At 45.3% G+C, this 19,920-nt stretch overlaps 1 protein-coding gene across 1 annotated transcript in view; it reads left to right on the top strand.

Moving 5' to 3' along the window:
* aig1 (androgen-induced 1 (H. sapiens)) overlaps positions 1–19,920 on the top strand; it is a 154,123-nt gene that overhangs the window by 69,927 nt on the left and 64,276 nt on the right. The window contains exon 3 of the mRNA XM_060830787.1: positions 6,915–7,016. Coding sequence (XP_060686770.1) covers positions 6,915–7,016 — 102 coding nt within the window. The remainder of the gene's footprint in view (positions 1–6,914; positions 7,017–19,920) is intronic.

Genomic DNA, 19,920 nt, shown 5'->3' with positions numbered 1-19,920 from the left:
CCTATTACCCTCCATTTAATATTTAGTTCGCTATCGAAACTCTGCAATAAAATTGTACAGAAGAATTCCAATTGTGGTCTAACTAATGTACAATGACTTATCAGCAAAAGCCTGGAACTCAAATGCTTCATTGTTCTGACTGTGGTTTAATATTCATCATGAGGTCATTGCAGTACAGATATCTTGGCCAATTCATTCCATTCTGGCCTATCCTCATTCCCTTGTACTATCCCTGTGGACCTGCAAGTTCATTTCCTCCAGTCCATCCAGTTTCTTTTGGGAATTTTTGATGATCACATTGGATAGTGAAACTAATAAATCAAATTATGTTCCAGTTTGTCTGTCAGTCTCTCTCTGTTTTTGTTTCTTTTGTATTTACAGTAAGACACTTTTTATTTTCATCCATCATGCAATGCCTCTTTTTTGAATGAACTTCAGTACATCATTTGTTTGTTCAATTGCTTAATTAACTCTTAATACAAATCATTAACTGCAAACTCTATACATCCTGCTTTTAGCCTTGTCTCACATCTGACATAAAACAAGGAACTGTGAATGCTGGAGACAAACTAAACAGAAATGGTTGGAGAAACTCAGCAGGTCTGGCAGCATCTGTGGAGACAGAAACATAGTGAACATTTTGAATACATTATGAGGTCCTCTGCCTTTTCCACTCTTTCAAGCAGTGAGCTCCAGATTCCGATCACAACCTCTGGGAACAAACATTTTTCATCACGTTCACTCTAAACCTCTTCAATCTGTGCCCCCTGCTCACTGATCCCTCCATCAAGGGCAAAAGTCTCTTGCTGCCTATGCCCCTCATAATTTTATACATCTCAATCATGTCATCCCTGGAAAGGTCGCCAGCATTCTCAAAGATCCATCCCACCCTGGCAAAATTTTTCTACAACCTCTACCATCAGGGAGAAGGTACAGAAGCCTGAACACACGCACCTGCCAGTTTCAAAACAGTTTCTACCCCACTGTTGTTAGAATACTGAATGGACTCACAAACTCTTCCCATTCGCTTGTACCCGTGTTTATATTTTTGCCGCTGATTATGTAGTTATCTATGCTACTTAACTCTGTGATCTGCCTGTATTGCTCACAGCTTTTCACTGTGCCTCAGTACACGTGACAATTCAGTTCAATCAACTGATCTCCTCTGCTGTAAGGAAAACAATTCCAGCCTGTCCAATCTCTCTCTTCATAATTAAAACTCTCCAGCCCCAGCAACATGCTGGTAAATCTCCTCTGGACCCTCTCCAGTGATATCACATCCTTCCTGGAAAGTGGATCCCAGACATGCTCAAAATACTCTGGCTGGGGCCTAGCCAATGTTTTATACAATTCCAGCACCACCTCCCTGCTCCTCAACTCTGTGCCTTCGCTAAGAAAGGCAAATATACCATATGCCTTCTTAACCACTTCACCAGCCTGACCCACTTCCTTAAGGGACTGGTGGACATGCACTTCAAGGATCCTCAGTGCTTTCCAGGGTCCGACCTGTTCATCATGTATTCCCTTGCCTTGTTTGTCTTGCCCAAGTGCATCGCTTCACATTTATCCAATTGAATTCCATTTGCCATTGATCAGCCCTTCTGTCCAGCCCATATATATTTCATCTGAAGTCTATGGCTATCCATTGACTTCAGAGGATATATAGATGGGAAGCAAAGGTGTAGTTGCAGTGCCCAAAAGGATGAGAATAGGAAGGACAGGGACAAGATTTCAGGGTCACAGGAATGTGCTGGCAGACAGCAATCTGGTTTGAAGTGTGTCTATTTCAGCACCAGGAGTATCCGAAATAAGGTAAGTGAGCTTGCAGCATGCGTAGGTATCTGGGACTTTGATGTTGTGGCCATTTCGGAGACATGGATAGAGCAGGGTGAGGAATGGATGTTGCAGGTTCCAGGGTTTAGATCTTTCATTAAAAACAGGCAAGGCGGTAAAAGAGGAGGAAGGCATGGCCTTGTTAGTCAAAGATAGTATAACGATGGCTGAGAGAAGTTTTGATGAGGACTCGTCTACTGAGGTAGTGTGGGCTGAGGTTAGAAACAGAAGAGGAGAGGTCACACTGCTTGGAGTTTTTTTATAGGTCTCTGCAGAGTTCCAGTGAGGTGGAAGAGATGATTAGCAAAATTATTCTGAGTAGGAGCGAAAGGAACAGGGTGGTCATAATGGAGGACTTAACTTCCCCAACATTGACTGGAAATGTTATAGCTCTAGTACGTTGGATAGATCAGTTTTTGTCTAATGTGTACAGGAGGGTTTCCTGACACAGTATGTTGAAGGGCCGACAAGAGGGGAGGCCACTCTGGATCTGGTGCTTGGTAATGAACCAGATCAGGTGTTTGATTTAATTGTGGGTCAGCACTTTGGAGAGAGTGACCATAATTCAGTTATGTTTAATTTAGCATTGGAAAGGGATAGGTACATGCCACAGGTCAAGAGTTATTGATGGGGCAAGGGCAACTATAATTCAATTAGGCAAGAATTAGGATGCATAGAATGGGGTAGCAAAATGCAGGGGATGCAGACAATGGAAATGTGGAGCTGGTTTAAGGAACAGATATTGCGTGTCCTTAATAGGTATGTCCCTGTCAGGCAGGGAGGACATGATAAGGTAAGGGAACCATGGTTTACTACAGAAATTGCATCTCTTGTTAAGCAGAAGGGGGCTTATGTGTTGATGAGGCAAGATGGTACAGATGAGGCCATGGAGAGTTACAGATCAGCTAGGAAGGATTTAAAGAGAGAGTTAAGAAGAGCAAAGATAGGACACGAGCAGTCTTTAGCAAATAGAATAAAGGAGAACCCTAAAGCTTTCTATATGTATGTGAGGAATAAAAGGATGATTACGGTAGGAATTGGGCCAGTCAAAGACAGTAGTGGGAAGTTGAGTGTGGACCCTGTAGAGATCAGAGAGGTGCAAGTTGGACATTTTTCATTGGTGTTCACTCAGGAAAAGGAGAATATTGTGGAGGAGTAGTAAGAGGTATGAGAGATTAGACTAGAAAGGATCGAGGTTAGTTACGCACAGGTGTTATCAATTCTAGAAGGAGTGAAAGTAGACAAGTCCCCTGGGCCAGATGGGATTTATCCGAGGATTCTCTGGGAAGCTAGGGAGGAGATAGCAGAGCCGTTGGCTTTGATATTTGAGTTATCATTGTCTACAGGTTTAGTCCCAGAGGACTGGAGGATTACAAATGCTGTGCCCTTGTTCAAGAAGGGCAGTAGAGATGACCCAGGTAATTATAGACAGTGAGTCTTACTTCTGTTGTAAGAAAGGTTTTGGAAAGGATTATAAGAGATAAGATTTATAATCATCTAGCAAGCAACAATTTGTTTTCAGATAGTCAACAAGGATTCATCAAGGGCAGGTCGTGTCTCACAAACCTCATTGAGTTTTTTGAGAAGGTGACCAAGCATGTAGATGTGGGTAGGGCAGTTGATGTGGTGTACATGGACTTCAGTAAAGCCTTTGATAAGGTTCCACATGGTAGGCTGATGTAGCAAATACAATTGAGGGAGATTTAGCAGTTTGGATTAGAAACTGGCTTTCTGAAAGAAGGCAGCGAATGGTGGTTGATGGTAAATATTCAGTCTGGAGTCTGGTTACTAGTGGTGTGCCACAAGGATCTGTTTTGGGACCACTGCTGTTTGTCATTTTTATAAATGACTTAGACGCAGACATAGGTGGATGGATTAGTCAACACTAAAGTCAGTGGAGTATTGGTCAATTTGGAAGAATGTTACAGGTTGCAGGGGGAATTGGATAAACTGCAGAATTGGGCTGAGAGATGTCAAATGGAGTTCAATGTAGCTAAATGTGAGGTGATGCACTTTGGGAAGAATAACAGCAAGGCAGAGTACTGGGTCAGTGGAAAGATTCTTGGTAGTGTGGATATGCAGAGGAATCTTGGAGTCCATGTGCATAGATCCCTGAAAGTTGCCACCCAGGTGGTTGGTGCTGTTAAGAAGGCATACGGTGTGTTAGGTTTTATTCATAGAGGGATTGAGTTCTGGAACCACAATATCATGCTGCAACTATACAAAACGCTGGTGGGGCCACTCTTGGAATATTGTGTACAGTTCTGGTCGCCCCATTACAAAAAGGATGTGGAAGAATTGGAAAAGGTGCAGAGGATATTTACCAGGATGTTGCCTGGTCTGGAGGGAAGGTCTTATGAAGAAAAGCTGAGAGACTTGGGCCTGTTCTCATTGGAAGGAAGAAGGCTAAGGGGGGATTTGACAGAGACATACAAGATGATCAGAGGATTAGATAGGGTAAACAGTGAAATACTTTTTCCTAGGATGATGACATCAGCTTGTACGAGGGGGCATAACTACAAATTGAGGGGTGATAGATTTAAGACAAATGTCAGAGGCAGGTTCTTTACTCAGAGAGTGGTAAGGGCATGGAATGCCCTACCTGCGAATGTAGTTAACTCAGCCACATTAGAGAGATTTAAACAGTCCTTAGATAAGCACATGGATGATTTTGGGATGGTGTTAGGAGATGAGCTGAGATTAGTTCACAGGTCGGTGCAACACTGAGGGCCGAAGGGCCTGTTCTGTGCTGTATTGTTCTATGTTCTATGTTCTAACCCTCTCATTATTTACCTCCCCACCAATTTTCGAATAATCCATGAACTGACTGATCAACCATCCTAAATTTGAGCCTAAGCCATTTATATATCCCACAAACAGAAGGACCCCAAATCTGACCCCTGCGGAACCCCACTGGACTTATGATTCCTGTAACAAAAACTCTCCTTGACCATCACTCTCTGCTTGTTGTTCCTCAGCCAATTCTGGATCAAATTGCCAAATCTTCTTGGACCCCATATGGTCTTACCTTCACTACCGGTCTCCCATTCAGGACCATAACAAAACCCTTGCTGAAGTCCAAGTAGACTACATCGCAAACATTGCCCTCATCCACACACCAGGTCACGTCCTGAAAAATTCAATCAAAATGGTCAGGCATGACCTCCCCTGAACAAAACCAGGCTGACTGTTCTTGATTAATCTCGGCCTGTTCAAGTGCAGATTAATGCTTTCTGTAATTTCCCAATTACTGAAATCTGGCTGACTGGCCTTTCACTTCCTGTTTCTGTATCTTATGGCATTATTGTAGGTTACAGCAGCTTCCTTCCTAGCTCAAACTGCAGTTGGGATTGTTTTTGGAGCTCAGAGACACCTCCACATTCTGATATCCAAAGCAAAAGCTTAACGAGTTTGGTTGAGCAGGCACTGAGACTAATGAAGAACAGTTTCGGGATGATTTTAACTGGTCAGGTATTTTGTATCTGAAAGGGTTGACTCACCGTGTAATAAGCTTCACCCTCAGGATATAGACTGTTACTGGCCGGAGCTAAACCATGGGTTTGAGAGCTCCTGGAGGATTTCTCAGGTGCAACTTCCATGATAATCCGTGTAATTGAATTGTAATGTGTTCTTTCTCTTTTGTCTAACATGAGGATTATCGTGGTTATTAAATAACTGGTTATTAAACATCAAACAATAAACCTATCCTCATTATCGAGACTATGTCTCTGCTGTTGAAGATTGTGTGTGAGCTTCCTTTAAAATATTCGAGTAAAAAGTGAGGTCTGCAGATGCTGGAGATCAGAGCTGAAAATGTGTTGCTGGTTAAAGCACAGCAGGTTAGGCAGCATCCAAGGAACAGGAAATTCGACGTTTCGGGCCAGAGCCCTTCATCAGGAATGCTTCCTTCCCCATATGGTTGAAATAATATGAATAAGAAGGATTGGTGACAGTGAGTCTACTGAATACATCTCAGTTTGTTGTAGTGGACATGAGCACAACATATGCCACCAAATCTTCCAACATCTGCAGAATTGAAAATGCCCCTCAGTCCACAACGCTGTTGAGTGAAACGAATCCTCTTCCTTTCACTCATACGTTGTTCCCTTTCAATTCCCTGGCAGAGGAAAATTTTGCACAGAACAACTTTGCTAATTACCTACATCAATTCATCTGTGTTAATTAGGTCACCCTTGTAGTCTCCTCTGTTCCTTTTTGACAGAGTCTATAACATTCTTTCCCACTGAAGGCATTTGGTGATGCCGTGGCAAGTTTAAATCTTTGTTCTTCAAGGGGAAAAGCTGGCTCAGCCAGCATTTATTGGCCTCTCCCTAGTTGTCCTGTAGAAGGCGGTACTGAGCTCCTTCCTTCCTTCATGTGTTGGTTGAGATGGTGTAGGTAAACCACTCTGCTGTAACGGAAGACCTTCTAGGATTTGACCTAGTGACACTGATGGGGCAGTGATACAGTTCCAACTCATAGTAACGAGTGACTTGGTGGATGGTGAGGGGGTGGAGGAACTCATCACGTGAGTGACGTATTGTGTGAAGGAAGTGGGGACAGATTTGCAGGTGTTCCCATGTATTTGCCCTTCTAGATGGTAGATGTCACAGATTTTAAAGGTCCTCTCTAAGTAACCTCAGGGTGAGTTCTGCATCTTTTGGATGACGCACACCGCAGTGTGTTAATGGCAGTGAGGCTGAGTTTTTGTGTTAATGGAAGGTATGTCAATCAAGTGAACCACTTTGTCCTGGACAGAGTGTTGTTGGAGCTGCCGTCATCCAGGCAGGTAGGGAATATTCCATCACACTCCTGACTTGTGCCTTGTAGATGGTGGACAGGCTTTGAGGAGTCAGGAGGTGAGATACTCACTGCAGGATTCCAAGCCTCTGACCTGCTCCTGTAGCGATGATGTTTCTATGGTGAGTCCAGTTCATTTTCTGATCATTAGTGATCCCCAGAATGTTAATGTTTCATCTTATTTGACTGAAGAAGGTAGAAACCACATTAAATAGCAACTGGGAATGAATTCAGTGTCTAGCATAGGCGGGAATAACATCTGACTTCTGGTTCCCTTGCAGATGGTGGTGGCAATGTTCTGGGCATTGTACCTATATGATCGAGAGCTGGTTTATCCAAAAATCCTGGACAGTTTTATACCACCGTGGATTAACCATGGAATGGTAAGTGCAACACCGGCAGATTGTCTGAGTGCTGCTGCAATCTGCCTTGATTGTGGATTTATTTAATTTGTTGGGATAGTGATGAGGAAAGGGAAATTCCCTCCCTCAACAAAACTTCTACACTGACCTTCCTGCCCATTTCACTCACCTGTACTTAATTTCAGGTATTAATATAATCTAGCCGAAGTTTGTTCTGTGCATCATTGTAGTCAATTTGCATGCCTTTCAATGAAACACCAAGCTAGATAAATCAGGGTAAGAGGAAACAGAGGCACAAAGGAACTGAAAGACGTGTAACATTTTCAAACAAAGATCTACTGATTCTGGAAATCTGAAACAAAAACAGAAATAGTTGGGAGAAATTCAGCAGGTCTGACTGCATCTGTAGAGAGAGAAAGCAGAATTATTCCAGGTCCAGTCAAGCTACCTCAGAAGCAGGCTGTGTCTATTTTGGCTCTGATGTATGGTGGAGGAAAGTGATCGCTGCAGATCAGAGTCGAGAGTGTGTTGCTGGAAAAGCACAGCAGGTCAGGCAGCATCCGGGGAGCAGGAGAATTCACATTTCAGGCAATTTCCTGGTGAAGGGCTTATGCCCGAAATATTGATTTTCCTGCCCCCCGGATGCTGCCTGACGTACTGTGCTTTTCCAGCACCACACTCGACTCTGATCTATGGTATGCAAGTCTTACCCACTGGCTCTGTAATAATTGTTTCTAGAATAAGGAACTTCACCACCAAGTCTTGAATACTGACAATGAGGCCATGGGAAAGTTTTGTAAACTGTGAAAAAATTGCACACTGCCCAAATCTGACTAGCAGAGAATATTTTATATCATTAAAGTGAAGCATTCGTAAGCACAACATGTCTCAAGTTAAACTCATAAGAATCAGATGACCTAGCAAAAGAGCAGCGCTTCGAAAGCTTGTGATTTCAAATAAACCTGTTGGCCTATAATCTGGTGTCATGTGACTTCTGACCTTGTCCACCCCAGTCCCACACCAGCACCTCCACGCCTTGTTGCAGGCTATGTGAGGCAGGCTATTATTAAGGTTTCCTGCACATTATAAAAGCACAATCCACAAGGCAGGCAGATTATGAAAAGGGGCAGGCAGAGAAGTGAAGGCCAGAACTAGATTAACTAGATTAACCTTGATTTTAATAAATAGGAGACCAGGTCCAAGGGGTGTATACAGTTTGCCTCTACCTCTTTGTTTTGATGCTGTTCCTACCCAAAGCTCATAAAGGGAAGGAGAAATGCTTTGTTGAATGTTATTGTCAGCTCTATGTTCATACTTTGCACAATCTTCCTTACACTTCATGTGTTTGTTTGTGGTTGCAACCATAGCAACCACGTTCACACCCATTTCGCTCAGGGAAATTACAATCCAACACAGATTCTCTGCAGCAACTACAAAAACAGAAGTTGCTGGAAAAGCTCAGCAGGTCTGGCAGCATCTGTGAAGAGAAATCAGAGTTAACGTTTCGGTGACCCTTCCTCAGAACTAGACCCAAGACAGACTTCCTGAGCTTTTCCAGCAACGCCAGTTTTTGTTTCTGAGTTACGGTCCAATCGATGTGGTTTTTTTTACAGATTTTCTGCATATGGTCAGGATAGTTTTTACAATTAAGCTTAAAAATCCAGCTGGCAGGCTGGGTTCAAGGCTCACTCACTTCTGAGCTGTGCAAGAAGATCCCTGCGCAGGGTGATGAGAAAATGTCGACAATATTTGGATGTTCTATCCAGCACTGGGGAGAGCGAGCCCTTCCTTATTTTTCTGGGTTGAGCCTGGGAATCTGGAATCAGCAGGGTGCTACATCTGCTGAGGTGGCATCGCAGGGTAGGCCCAGCAGGGAAAGATGGCACCTGAGCATTGGCGACTTCATCTTTGGTCGGCTCAGACGTTGGTGGTTGTGGAGGATATTCATGGTGACAGAGTGAGGCAGGCCCAGCAGCGAGAGACGTGACTCTGACATTGGGTGGGTCCAGCAGTGGACAGCAGTGAGACAGTGGGGGGAGGAGAATCAGCCCAGCAGTGAAAGATGGCGCCTGAGGATCAGAGATTTTGACGTTAGTGGGGTCCAGTGGTAGACAATGGCGAAATGGTGGTGGTTCTGAACTGACGCAGAATTCAAACATAGAGAGACTTCTCTTTGAGCTAGATCTTTTCATGTTTTTCTCTTAAACTGTCAACACCGCACCCATTCATGGTGATGAAAGGAAGCTTTTCATTATATTTTCTTGCATTTTGCACGGTAAAATGCACATGACAATAAGTCAAACCAAGTCAAAAATATCCAAATCCTTTATTGTTCGAAGTCAGAGGAACCTCGATTATCAAACGACACGGGAAGGGACTATTTTGTTTAGATAATTGAATGCCAGATAACTCCGTTGAGACAAGCATCAGAACCTTGTGATCTTGCTGGATATTCCAAAATTCAGATAATTGAATTCCAGATATTGGAGATTCCACTGTACTTCCAGTCCGCATGGGAACTGGATTGTGAAAGCAGAGCTTCAGCGCACGTAACCCAGAGCATGGTGTTATTTTCACTCCTTCTGACTGTCGCTGTTCACAGAGCTGACTCTGTGTCATGGGTCAGTCAGTGGTTGGGAAATTGCTGGCAGAATGGAAGGATAGAGCATGTCACAAACTGTTCAAAACAGACTTTCTTTGGGGCATCTTTCATTTTTTTTTTGATGATCAATTGGTTACACCTTTTTCTGGATCGTTCTGTCAATGGGAATAGTCTGGACCCATCCATTCAGCCCGAAGCCTTTCTGATTGTGATCACCTCAAAATCCCCTCCGTCAGGAGATCGGGGTCAGTTGGCTGGTTTGTGATGCAGCGTGAGGGAGTTCCAGGATTTTGACCCAGCGACACTGAAGGAACAGTGAACGGTGATAGAATTTCCAGGGAGATTGGCTGGAAGGGGAAATTGCAAGTGATGGTATTCCCGTGTATCTGCGGTCCTTGCACTGAGTGGTTAGGATCTGAAATGCACTGCCTGAAAGCTTGAGATTTCAAATAAACATATTGGGCTATGACCTGGTGTTGTGTGACTTCTGTCCAACTGAGACATTCAAATGGGTATTAGATGAATGGATATACACAGTATGCAGGGAGATGTGGAGGAGGAAGAGACTGGCATGAAGTAATGATGGTTGGATGTTACCTGAACTGCTGTGCCCTTCCAACGCCTCTGATCTAGAATGAAGTAATGATGCTCGTGTGAAGAGTTAATGCTGACATGATGGGCTGAATGGTCTCGTGCTGTGCCCTATCAGTCCTGTAATTCTGTGAACTTTCTTTCAACCTCTACATAACTGTCCAGCTCCCTGCTAACAGCAGCAGTTCAATTCATACACTGGCTGAGATTACAATGAAGGACTCTACTTCTCAATCTCTCCCCTCACTTGAGCTGCGTTGACCCTTTGGTTAAACTACCACTGGTCATCTCTCTCCAATGAGAGAGCAGCGCTACGCTCTGCGAAGACAATGGTAACTTTACCCTTACTACCAAGGAGATGAGCTGCAGCATCCCCAATGTACATTCATCACTGCAAGTGCAAGATCAGGGATACTGGTGTGTCATCTTAAAATTAGCTAAAGCCCATTGAGAGTGAGACCATGAAGAATTTTTCACACGCGGGGTGGCAGAAGCAGAAACTGCCTCTGCCCAAAAAACCTGTAACGAAGGAACAATCAAATCTTTCAGGACTGACAGATTAGAAGCTCTTAAAGAAGTAAGGATGCAAAGGGATACAGATCAAAGATGGATAACTGAAGTTAACTTACAGATCAGCCAAATAAATGGCACAATGGATTTGAGAAACTTGCTCAACTGTTTGACTTTGGTATGAGCGGCCTGGCCTTGGATTTAGAGTCAGGCCTTTCAAGAGTGAAATTAGGAAACTGTTTGAGGCACAAAGGATTTTGGAACTCTCTTCCACAAACAGCAACTGACACAGGATCGGTTGCTAAATTTAAATCTGAGATTGATAGATTTCTGACAATTGACAACAATAAGGGAGATGAGGTAAAAGGGTTCTGAGGAGTGAACTGGACAGTTATGTAGAGGTTGAAAGAAAGTTCACAGAATTACCAGACATGGCACAGCACAAGACCATTCAGCCCATCATGTCTGCATTAACTCTTCACACTAGCATCATTACTTCATGCCAGTCTCTCCCCTCTCCACATCTCCCTGCATACTGTTTATATCCATTCATCTAATACCCACTTGAATGTCTCAGTTGGACAGAAGTCACGTAACACCAGGTCATAGCCAACATGTTTATTTGAAATCTCAAGCTTTCAGGCAGTGCATTTCAGATCCTAACCACTCAGTACAAGGACCACAGATACACGGGAATACCACCACTTGCAATTTCCCCTTCCAGCCACTCTCCCTGGATATTCTATCACCGTTCACTGTTCCTTCAGTGTCGCTGGGTCAAATCCTGGAACTCCCTCCCTCCAGCACATGGACTGCAGCGGTTCAAGAAGGCAACTCATCACCACCTGCTCCAGGGTAACTAGAGACAGGCAATAAATACTGGCCAGTAAATAATGCCCACATTTTGTAAATGAATAAACAGAAAGTGCTTGCAAATATCTGTCCATTTCTGCTGCGCTAAAGGAACAAAACTATCCTTAAATGTGGGCAAAGTCATTGGGAAAGCAATGAGAGTGGCATTCATACCCAGATGTACAGACCATATCCAATTGCCAGTCTATTGCCTTAACCCCTTAGCCACTTCATCATACCAGCTCTGATGAAGTGTCACTGGACTTGGAACATTAACTCTGTTTCAACGTTAAAAATCGCACAACACCAGGTTATAATCCAACAGGTTTATTTGGAAGCACTAGCTTTCAGAGCGCTGCTCCTTTATCAGGTGGGTATGAAGGAACAGCGCTCTGAAAGCTAGTGCTTCCAAATAAATCTGTTGGACTATAACCTGGTGTTAAGATTAGAGTGGTGCTGGAATAGCACAGCAGGTCAGGCAGCAACCGAGGAGCAGGAAAACTGACATTTCGGGCAGGAGCCCTTCATCAGGAATGATTCCTGATGAAGGCCTCCTGCCTGAAACGTTGATTTTCCTGCTCCTCGGATGCTGCCTGACCTGCTGTGCTATTCCAGCACCACTCTAATCTAGACTCTAACCTCCAGCACCTGCAGTCCTCACTTTTGCCTAGTTGAGTATAACCTGGTGTTATGTGATTTTTAACTTTGTACACCCCAGTCCAACACCGGCATCTCCAAGTTATAACTCTGTTTCTCTCACCACAGTTGCTGCCTGACCTGCTGAGTTTCTCCATCAATTTCTGTTTCAACTTTCCAGCATCTATAGTTCTATCGACCGAATTGTCATAGCTGATTGCTGAAGCCCTTTACAGTTGTAATGTCTGTAGATGCTTACATCCCTCAAAGAGTGCTGCTTCACGTCAGCCGTGCTGTTAGCACAATTCTGCTTCTGTTCTTTTTCTGGGAATTCTTAAAGTGCAGCGTGGCTAAGCCAGTTTGCAGTGATAGTCTCCCACCCAGCTGCTGTCTGACCCAGTTTCACAGGAAGTGCACATTACACAGAACAGACGTGACAAGCTGACAATTGTCCCATCACTTTTGCTGATCTGTCAGCCCTGAAACGCTGAACTCGGGGGAATTCATTTCAGTTCCTGTCGCATAAATATGTTCCGATTATGCTCTGCCGATTGTCAAAGACAAATTTATCCTCGTTGTGAAAGGCTGTTACTTGTTCTGTAGTGTGCTCTGGTCTTTCAGTGTTTGCTCTGAGCCCACGTTGAGATTGACACGGTTTCAGACAGTGTTGAATAAAAAGGAGTATAGACTCAGACAGTCAGTGAGGTGAACAGCATGGAAAAAGACCCTTCGATCCAATTCATCCAGGCTGACGAGATAGCTGAAATTAATCTAGTCCCATTTGCCAGCACTTGGCCCATATCCTTCTAAACCCTATCAATTCATATACCCATCTAGATGCAGTTTAAATGTTGTAATTGTACCAGCCTCCATCACTTCCTCTGGCAGCTCGTTCCATACACATACCATCCTCTGCAGGAAAAAGTTGCCTCTTCAGTCCCTTTTAAATCATTACCCTGTACCCCAGGGAAAAGACCTTGGCTATTCACCCTATCCATGCTGCTCATGATTTTATAAACCTCTATAAGATCAGCCCGCAGCCTCCTACATTCCAGGGAGAAAAGCCCCAGCCAATCAGTCTCTCCCAATAGCTCAAACTTTCCAACCCTGGCAACATTCTTGTAAACACTTTCAGGTTTAACAGCATCTTTCCTATAGCAAGGAGACCAGAACTGAATGCAGTATTCCAAAATTGAATACTAACCAATTCCTAACCAATATCAACTTTCCTGCTCCTCGGATTCTGCCTGACCCGCTGTGCCTTTCCCATGCCACACTTTTCGCCCCGACTCTCCAACATCTGCAATCCTCACTTTCTCCTAAACAATGTCCGACACAGGTACGGCATGACCTTCCAACTCTTATAATCAATGCCCTGACCATTAAAGGCAAGTGTACCAAATGCTTTCTTCACTGCCCTGTCTACCTGTGACTCCACTTTCAAGGAACTATGAACCTGCACTCCAAGGTCTCTTTATTCGACAACATTCCTCAGGAACTTGCTATTAAGTATGCAAGTCCTACCCTGATTTGCCTTTCCAAAATGCCGCATTTCACATTTATCTAAATTAAACTCCACCTGCCACTTCTTGGCCCATTGGCCCATCTGATCAAGATCCCATTGCACTCTGAGGTAACCATCTTCACTGTCCACTACACCTTCAATTTTGGTGTCATCTGCCAACTTACTAGCTATATCCTCTATGTTCACATCCAAATCATTTATATAAATGACAATAAGGAATGGACCCTGCACCAATCCTTGTGGCGCACTGCAGGTCACAAGCCTCCAGACTGAAAAGCAACCCTCCATCACCACCCTCTGTCTTCTACCTTCAAGCCAATTTTGTATTCAAGTGGCTAGCTCTCCAAGTGGTCTAACATTGCTAATCAGTCTACCATGAGGAATCTTGTCAATCCCCTTGCTGAAGTCCATGTAGTTAATGTCCACCGCTCTGCCTTCACTAGTCTTCTTTGTCACTTCTTCAGTGGTTAGCACTGCTGCCTCACAGCACTAGGGACCCGGGTGCGATTCCTGCCCCGGGGGACTGTTTGTGTGGAGTTTGCCCGTGTCTGCGTGGGTTTCCTCCGGGTGCTCCAGTTTGCTCCCACAATCCAAAGATATGCAGGTTAGGTGAATTGGCCACGCTAATTTACCCATTGTGTTAGGTGCATTAGTCAGGGGTAAATATAGGGGAATGGGTCTGGGTGGGTTACTCTTCAGAGGGTCGGTGTGGACTTGTTGGGCTGAAGGGCCTGTTTAAATACTGTAGGGAACCTAATCTAAAAGTTCATGAGACATGATTTCCCAAGCACAAAGGAATGTTGCCTGACCATGTGTTTCCATAAGACCATAAAATATAAGAGCAGAATTAGGCCATTTAGCCCATCATGTCTGCTTTACCATGGCTCATGGCTGATAGTTTCTTAACCTCATTTCCCTGCCTTCTGCCCATAACCTTTGATCCCCTTACCACTCAAGAACCTATCTATCTGTCTTAAATATATTCAGAGTCTTAGCATCCACAGCCTTCTGCAGCAATGGGTTCCACAGATTCACCATCTTCTGGCTCAAGAAATTCCTCCTCATCTCAGTTCTAAGGGGATGTCCCTTCACTCTTGGGTTATGCCTTTGGATCTGAGTCTCTCCTATTAATGGAAACATCTTCTCCATGTCTACTCTATCCAGGCCTCTCAATATTCTGTAATCTTCAATGATCGCCCTCTTCACCCTACTAAACTTCATTGGGTCCTCAACCACTCTTCATATGACAAGCCCTTCATCTCTGGGATCATTCTTGGAAACTTCCTCTGGATTCTCTCCAATGCCAGTACATCAATAGATGTGGGACCCAAAAACTGCTCACAATATTTCAACTGCAGTCTGACCAGAGCTTTGCACAGCCTCAGCAGTACATTTCTGCTCTTTGGATTGAATTAAATGAATGCTAACATTGCAGTTGCCTTCCTAACTGCTGACTGAACCTGCCTGTTAACCTGAAGAGAATTCTCAACCTGTGCTCCCAAGCCCCTTTGTGCCTCAATTTTCTGAAGCCTTTCCCTATTTAGAAAATAGCTCATGCCTGCCTTCTTCCTACCAAAGTGCATTACCTCACACTTCCCACGTTGTTATTCCCATCTCCCAGCTGGATGCACTAGCCTGGAGGTTTACCGCTCAGCATAAACACTTACATTGGTGAAAACTGTAAGGCAGGCTGTGGGGGTGTGAGGTCAGCATGCCGTCAGCCGTTGAGTCGGCTCACATCCTGTTCTTGAAACAGCACCTGTTTGTTAATTTCTGCACTGCTTCTGTGATGGCAGAACGGCAAGTAACTTTGTCAGTAGTTACCCATAGAGTCCATAGAATCCCTACAGTGCAGAAACAGGCCATTCAGCCCAATGAGTTCACACTGACTCACCCCCAAAGAGTAATCCACCCAGACCCATTCCCTGAACCTATTGTTCTACGTTTACCCTTGTCTACATCTCGCCTACATATCCCTGAACACTATTGGGCAGTTTAGCATGGCCAATTCACCTAACCAGCACATCTTTGGATTGTGGGAGGAAACTGAAGCACGGGGAAGAAACCACACAGACACGAGGAGAATGTGTAAACTCCACACAGACTGTCACCCAAGGCTGGAATCGAACCCAGGTCCCTGGCACTATGAGGCAGTTTTTTACAAACCCACCGACTCCCACAGCTACCTGGATTATACCTCTTCCCACCCTATCTCTTGCAAAAATGCCATCCCGTATTCCCAATTCCTCTGCATCCGCTGTATCTGCTCCCAGGAGGACCAGTTCCACCATAGAACACACCAGATGGCCTTCTTCTTTAGAGACCGCAATTTCCCTTCCCACGTGGTTAAAGATGCCCTCCAACGCATCTCGTCCACATCCCGCACCTCCATCCTCAGACCCCACCCCTCCAACCGTAACAAGGACAGAACGCCCCTGGTGCTCACTTTCCACCCTACAAACCTTTGCATAAACCAAATCATCTGCTGACATTTCCGCCACCTCCAAAAAAATCCCACCACCAGGGATACATTTCCCTCCCCACCCTTTTCCGCCTTCTGCAAAAACCGTTCTCTCCGTGACTACCTGGTCAGGTCCACGTCCCCCTACAACCCACCCTCCCATCCTGGCACCTTCCCCTGCCACCTGCAGGAACTGTAAAACCTGTGTCCACACCTCCTCCCTCACCTCTATCCAAAGCCCTTAAGGAGCCTTCCACATCCATCAAAGTTTTACCTGCACATCCACTAATATCATTTATTGTATCCGTTGCTCCCGATGCAGTCTCCTCTACATTGGGGAGACTGGGTACCTCCTAGCAGAGCGCTTTAGGGAACATCTCCGGGACACCCACACCAATCAACTACACTGCCCCGTGGCCCAACATTTCAACTCCCCCTCCCACTCTGCCGAGGACATGGAGGTCCTGGGCCTCCTTCACCACCGCTCCCTCACCACCAGACGCCTGGAGGAAGAACGCCTCATCTTCCGCCTCGGAACACTTCAACCCCAGGACATCAATGTGGACTTCAACAGTTTCCTCATTTCCCCTTCCGCCACCTCATCCTAGTTTCAAACTTCCAGCTCAGCACTGTCCCCGTGACTTGTCCGGACTTGTCCGACCTGCCTAGTTCCTTTTCCACCTATCCACTCCACCCTCTCCTCCCTGACCTATCACCTTCATCTCCTCCCCCACTCACCTATTGTACTCTATGCTACTCTCTCCCCACCCCCACCCTCCCCTAGCTTCTCTCTCCACGCTTCAGGCTCACTGCCTTTATTCCTGATGAAGGGCTTTTGCCCGAAACGTCGATTTCGCTGCTCGTTGGATGCTGCCTGAACTGCTGTGCTCTTCCAGCACCACTGATCCAGAATCTGGTTTCCAGCAACTGCAGTCATTGTTTTTACCTCAGCAGTGTTAACCACTGAGCCACCGTGCTGCCCATTCCGCACATTGGCCGTGAGGGGAGCCTTGGGTTCTCCTACTTTCTGTGACAGGAGTTTCCCAGATCCTTGCATGGTGGAGGGCCGTATCACCCATGCATCCCCATATTGCACAAACGATTTGTCCCGAGGCCAGACTGGGTGATTACCCCCTTCCCCGCACATCGCCCACCTCCTGCAGCATCATAACTCCATTTGCCTAGACTCCCAGCTACCTCCTTAAACCCCATGCTCCTACTTTAAGGCTCCTCATTATAATCCACCTCTTTGCAAATGATGCAGTTCAGCAGATAACCATCTGGCCCATTCTGCCTAGACTGGCTCTTCGAAATATCAACAAAATTAGTTCCATTGCCTGACTCTTTCCCCACTGAGCTGAAAATGTTTCATCCTTCAGGTTTTTGAATCCTTTTTGACAGTTCAAGGTGAAGATCACAGGAATTTGCACATTCTCCCTGTGTCTGCATGGGTTTCCTCCAGGCTCTCTGGTTCAAAGATGTGCAGGTTAGGTGGATTGGCCATGGGATACGCAAAGTTACAGGGATAGGGTGGGTCTGGGTGAGATCTCTTCGAAGGGCTTGATGGGACAAATGGCTTGCTTCCACACTGTAGGGATTCTATGCTTAATGTGTTTTATGAATGAAGAAAGTATTGTTTATCACATGTTCTAATACAGCGGGACCTTTCAGAGATTTTCCCTCTTTTCATGGCAAAATGAGTCATTGAGCCATACAGCACGGAAACAGACCCTTCGGTCCAACCAGTCAATGCCGACCATCATCCCAAACTAAACTAGCCCCATCCACCTGTGCTTTGTCTATATCCCTCCAAACCTTTCCTTTCCACCTACCTATCCAAATTTCTTTTAAATGTTGTAACTGTACCAGCATCCACCATTTCCTCTGGAAGTTGATTCCAGAGATGACACACACTCTGTGTAAAAAAATGTCTCTAATGTCTTTTTTTAAATCTTTCTCCTCTCACCTTAAAATATGCCCCCTAGTCATGGAAATCTGCCACCAGCCTTTCACCTTATCTACATCCCTCATCATTTTACAAACCTCTATAAGGTCACCCCTCAACTTCCTATGCTCAAGTGAAAAAAGTCCCAGCCTATCCAGCCTCTCCTCATCACAAACCCTCCAGACCCAGCAACATCCTGGTAAATCTTTGCTGAATCCTCTCCAGCTTGATAATATCCTTCCTATAACAGGGCACCCAGAAGTGGACACAATACTTTTTAACAGTCTTTTTACAGATTGTCATCTTCTTGTTGTCATCAATGTTCTTTGTTATCTTCTGGCAAGTAGCAATTAACTTCAGGACACAGAGTGCTGGGGCGACTTCTGATCTGTCTGCTTAAGATTCGTTTTCAATGTGATGATTTTCAACTCCAAATTGTGTGTTTTGCACAAGAATGTTCCTCTGTGCCAAGTCCTGACTTGAGAATGCGCACTGACTGCTGGAAGCCTCTGCTCCACTCAGCCTAGCTCATCCTGAGGCTTCCCAAAGTCAACTTTGCATAGTGCGTCTTTTGCCAAACGTTCCTAGGAATTTCCAAACAGAACAGGCTCAGGGGACCCAAAGTGTTGATAAAACATACTGAGGCCAGTCAGTATAGCAAGCTAGAGGAAGTACAAGATTTTACTCTTTGCTTTCCTCCTTCCTACATCCACTTCTCATGAACTGTCAAAGCAGTTGATAGAGAGAAAGGAGATGGGTTGTTCTGCCAGAAGACTTCCCCTTCTGAAGTGAACTGAATTAGCTTTGTTGTCACACGTACCGCGATGAGTACAGTGAAAAGTGTAGAAGTTGTCTCCACAGAGCCGTCTTAGGTACAGAATACCGAGGTTACCCGGTACTCTTACCCAAATCTTCCGCCGTTACATTGATGACTGCATCAGCGCAGCGTCCTGCATCCAGACTGAACTGGAGCAGTTCATCGACTTCGCCCACAACATCCACCCCGCCCTCAAATTTACTTGGCCCATCTAGGGCGCCTCCCTCCCCTTTCTTGACCTCTCCATTTCCATCGCCAGTGAGTCTCCAGATGTATGTTTACTATAAACCCACAGACTCCCATAACTACCTGGACTATACCTCATCCCACCCAATATTCTGTAAGAACTACATCCTGTTCTTCCAATTCCTCCACCTCTGCCACATCTGCTCGGATGAGGAGACATTCCACTCCCAAGCATCCCAGATGTCCATCTAGTTTCGAACAACACACTTTTTCCCACTCTGTCATCCAGTCAGCCTTCCGCCTCGGCACCTCCATTCCCTGTTCCATTACTCAAAACCCCCAGGTACCTTCCCCTGCAACCCGAAAAGAAGCAAAACCTGCTAGCACACCACTCCCCTCACCTCCATCCAGGGTCCTAGTCCTCCCAGGTGAGACAGAGGTTCACCTGCCTCTCTTCCAACCAAGTTCACTTCATCAGGTGCTCCTGATGTGGTCTTCTCTACATCAGAGAGAAGAAATGTCAATTGAGAGAATGGTTCACCGAGCATCTCAGTCGGGCCCCCAGGGTCCGACTGGACCTCCCAGTCACCGTCGATTTCAATTCCCCCTCCCACTCGCTTTCTAACATGACTATCCTCAGCTTCCTCCATTGCCACAATTTGAGGAACAACACCTCATTTTCCACCTGAGCAGACTGCAGACCGAAGGATTCAATGTTCTCCAATTTCATATAACCTCCCTTCCCATCCCTGCTCCCTTCCTTCAACTGCTCCCAGCCATCAACCAGATTCATTCTTCCC

This window comes from Hemiscyllium ocellatum, chromosome 10 (genome assembly GCF_020745735.1).
Source record: "Hemiscyllium ocellatum isolate sHemOce1 chromosome 10, sHemOce1.pat.X.cur, whole genome shotgun sequence".
Taxonomy (NCBI): domain Eukaryota; kingdom Metazoa; phylum Chordata; class Chondrichthyes; order Orectolobiformes; family Hemiscylliidae; genus Hemiscyllium; species Hemiscyllium ocellatum.
This window is presented reverse-complemented; position numbering and strand designations above follow the sequence as displayed.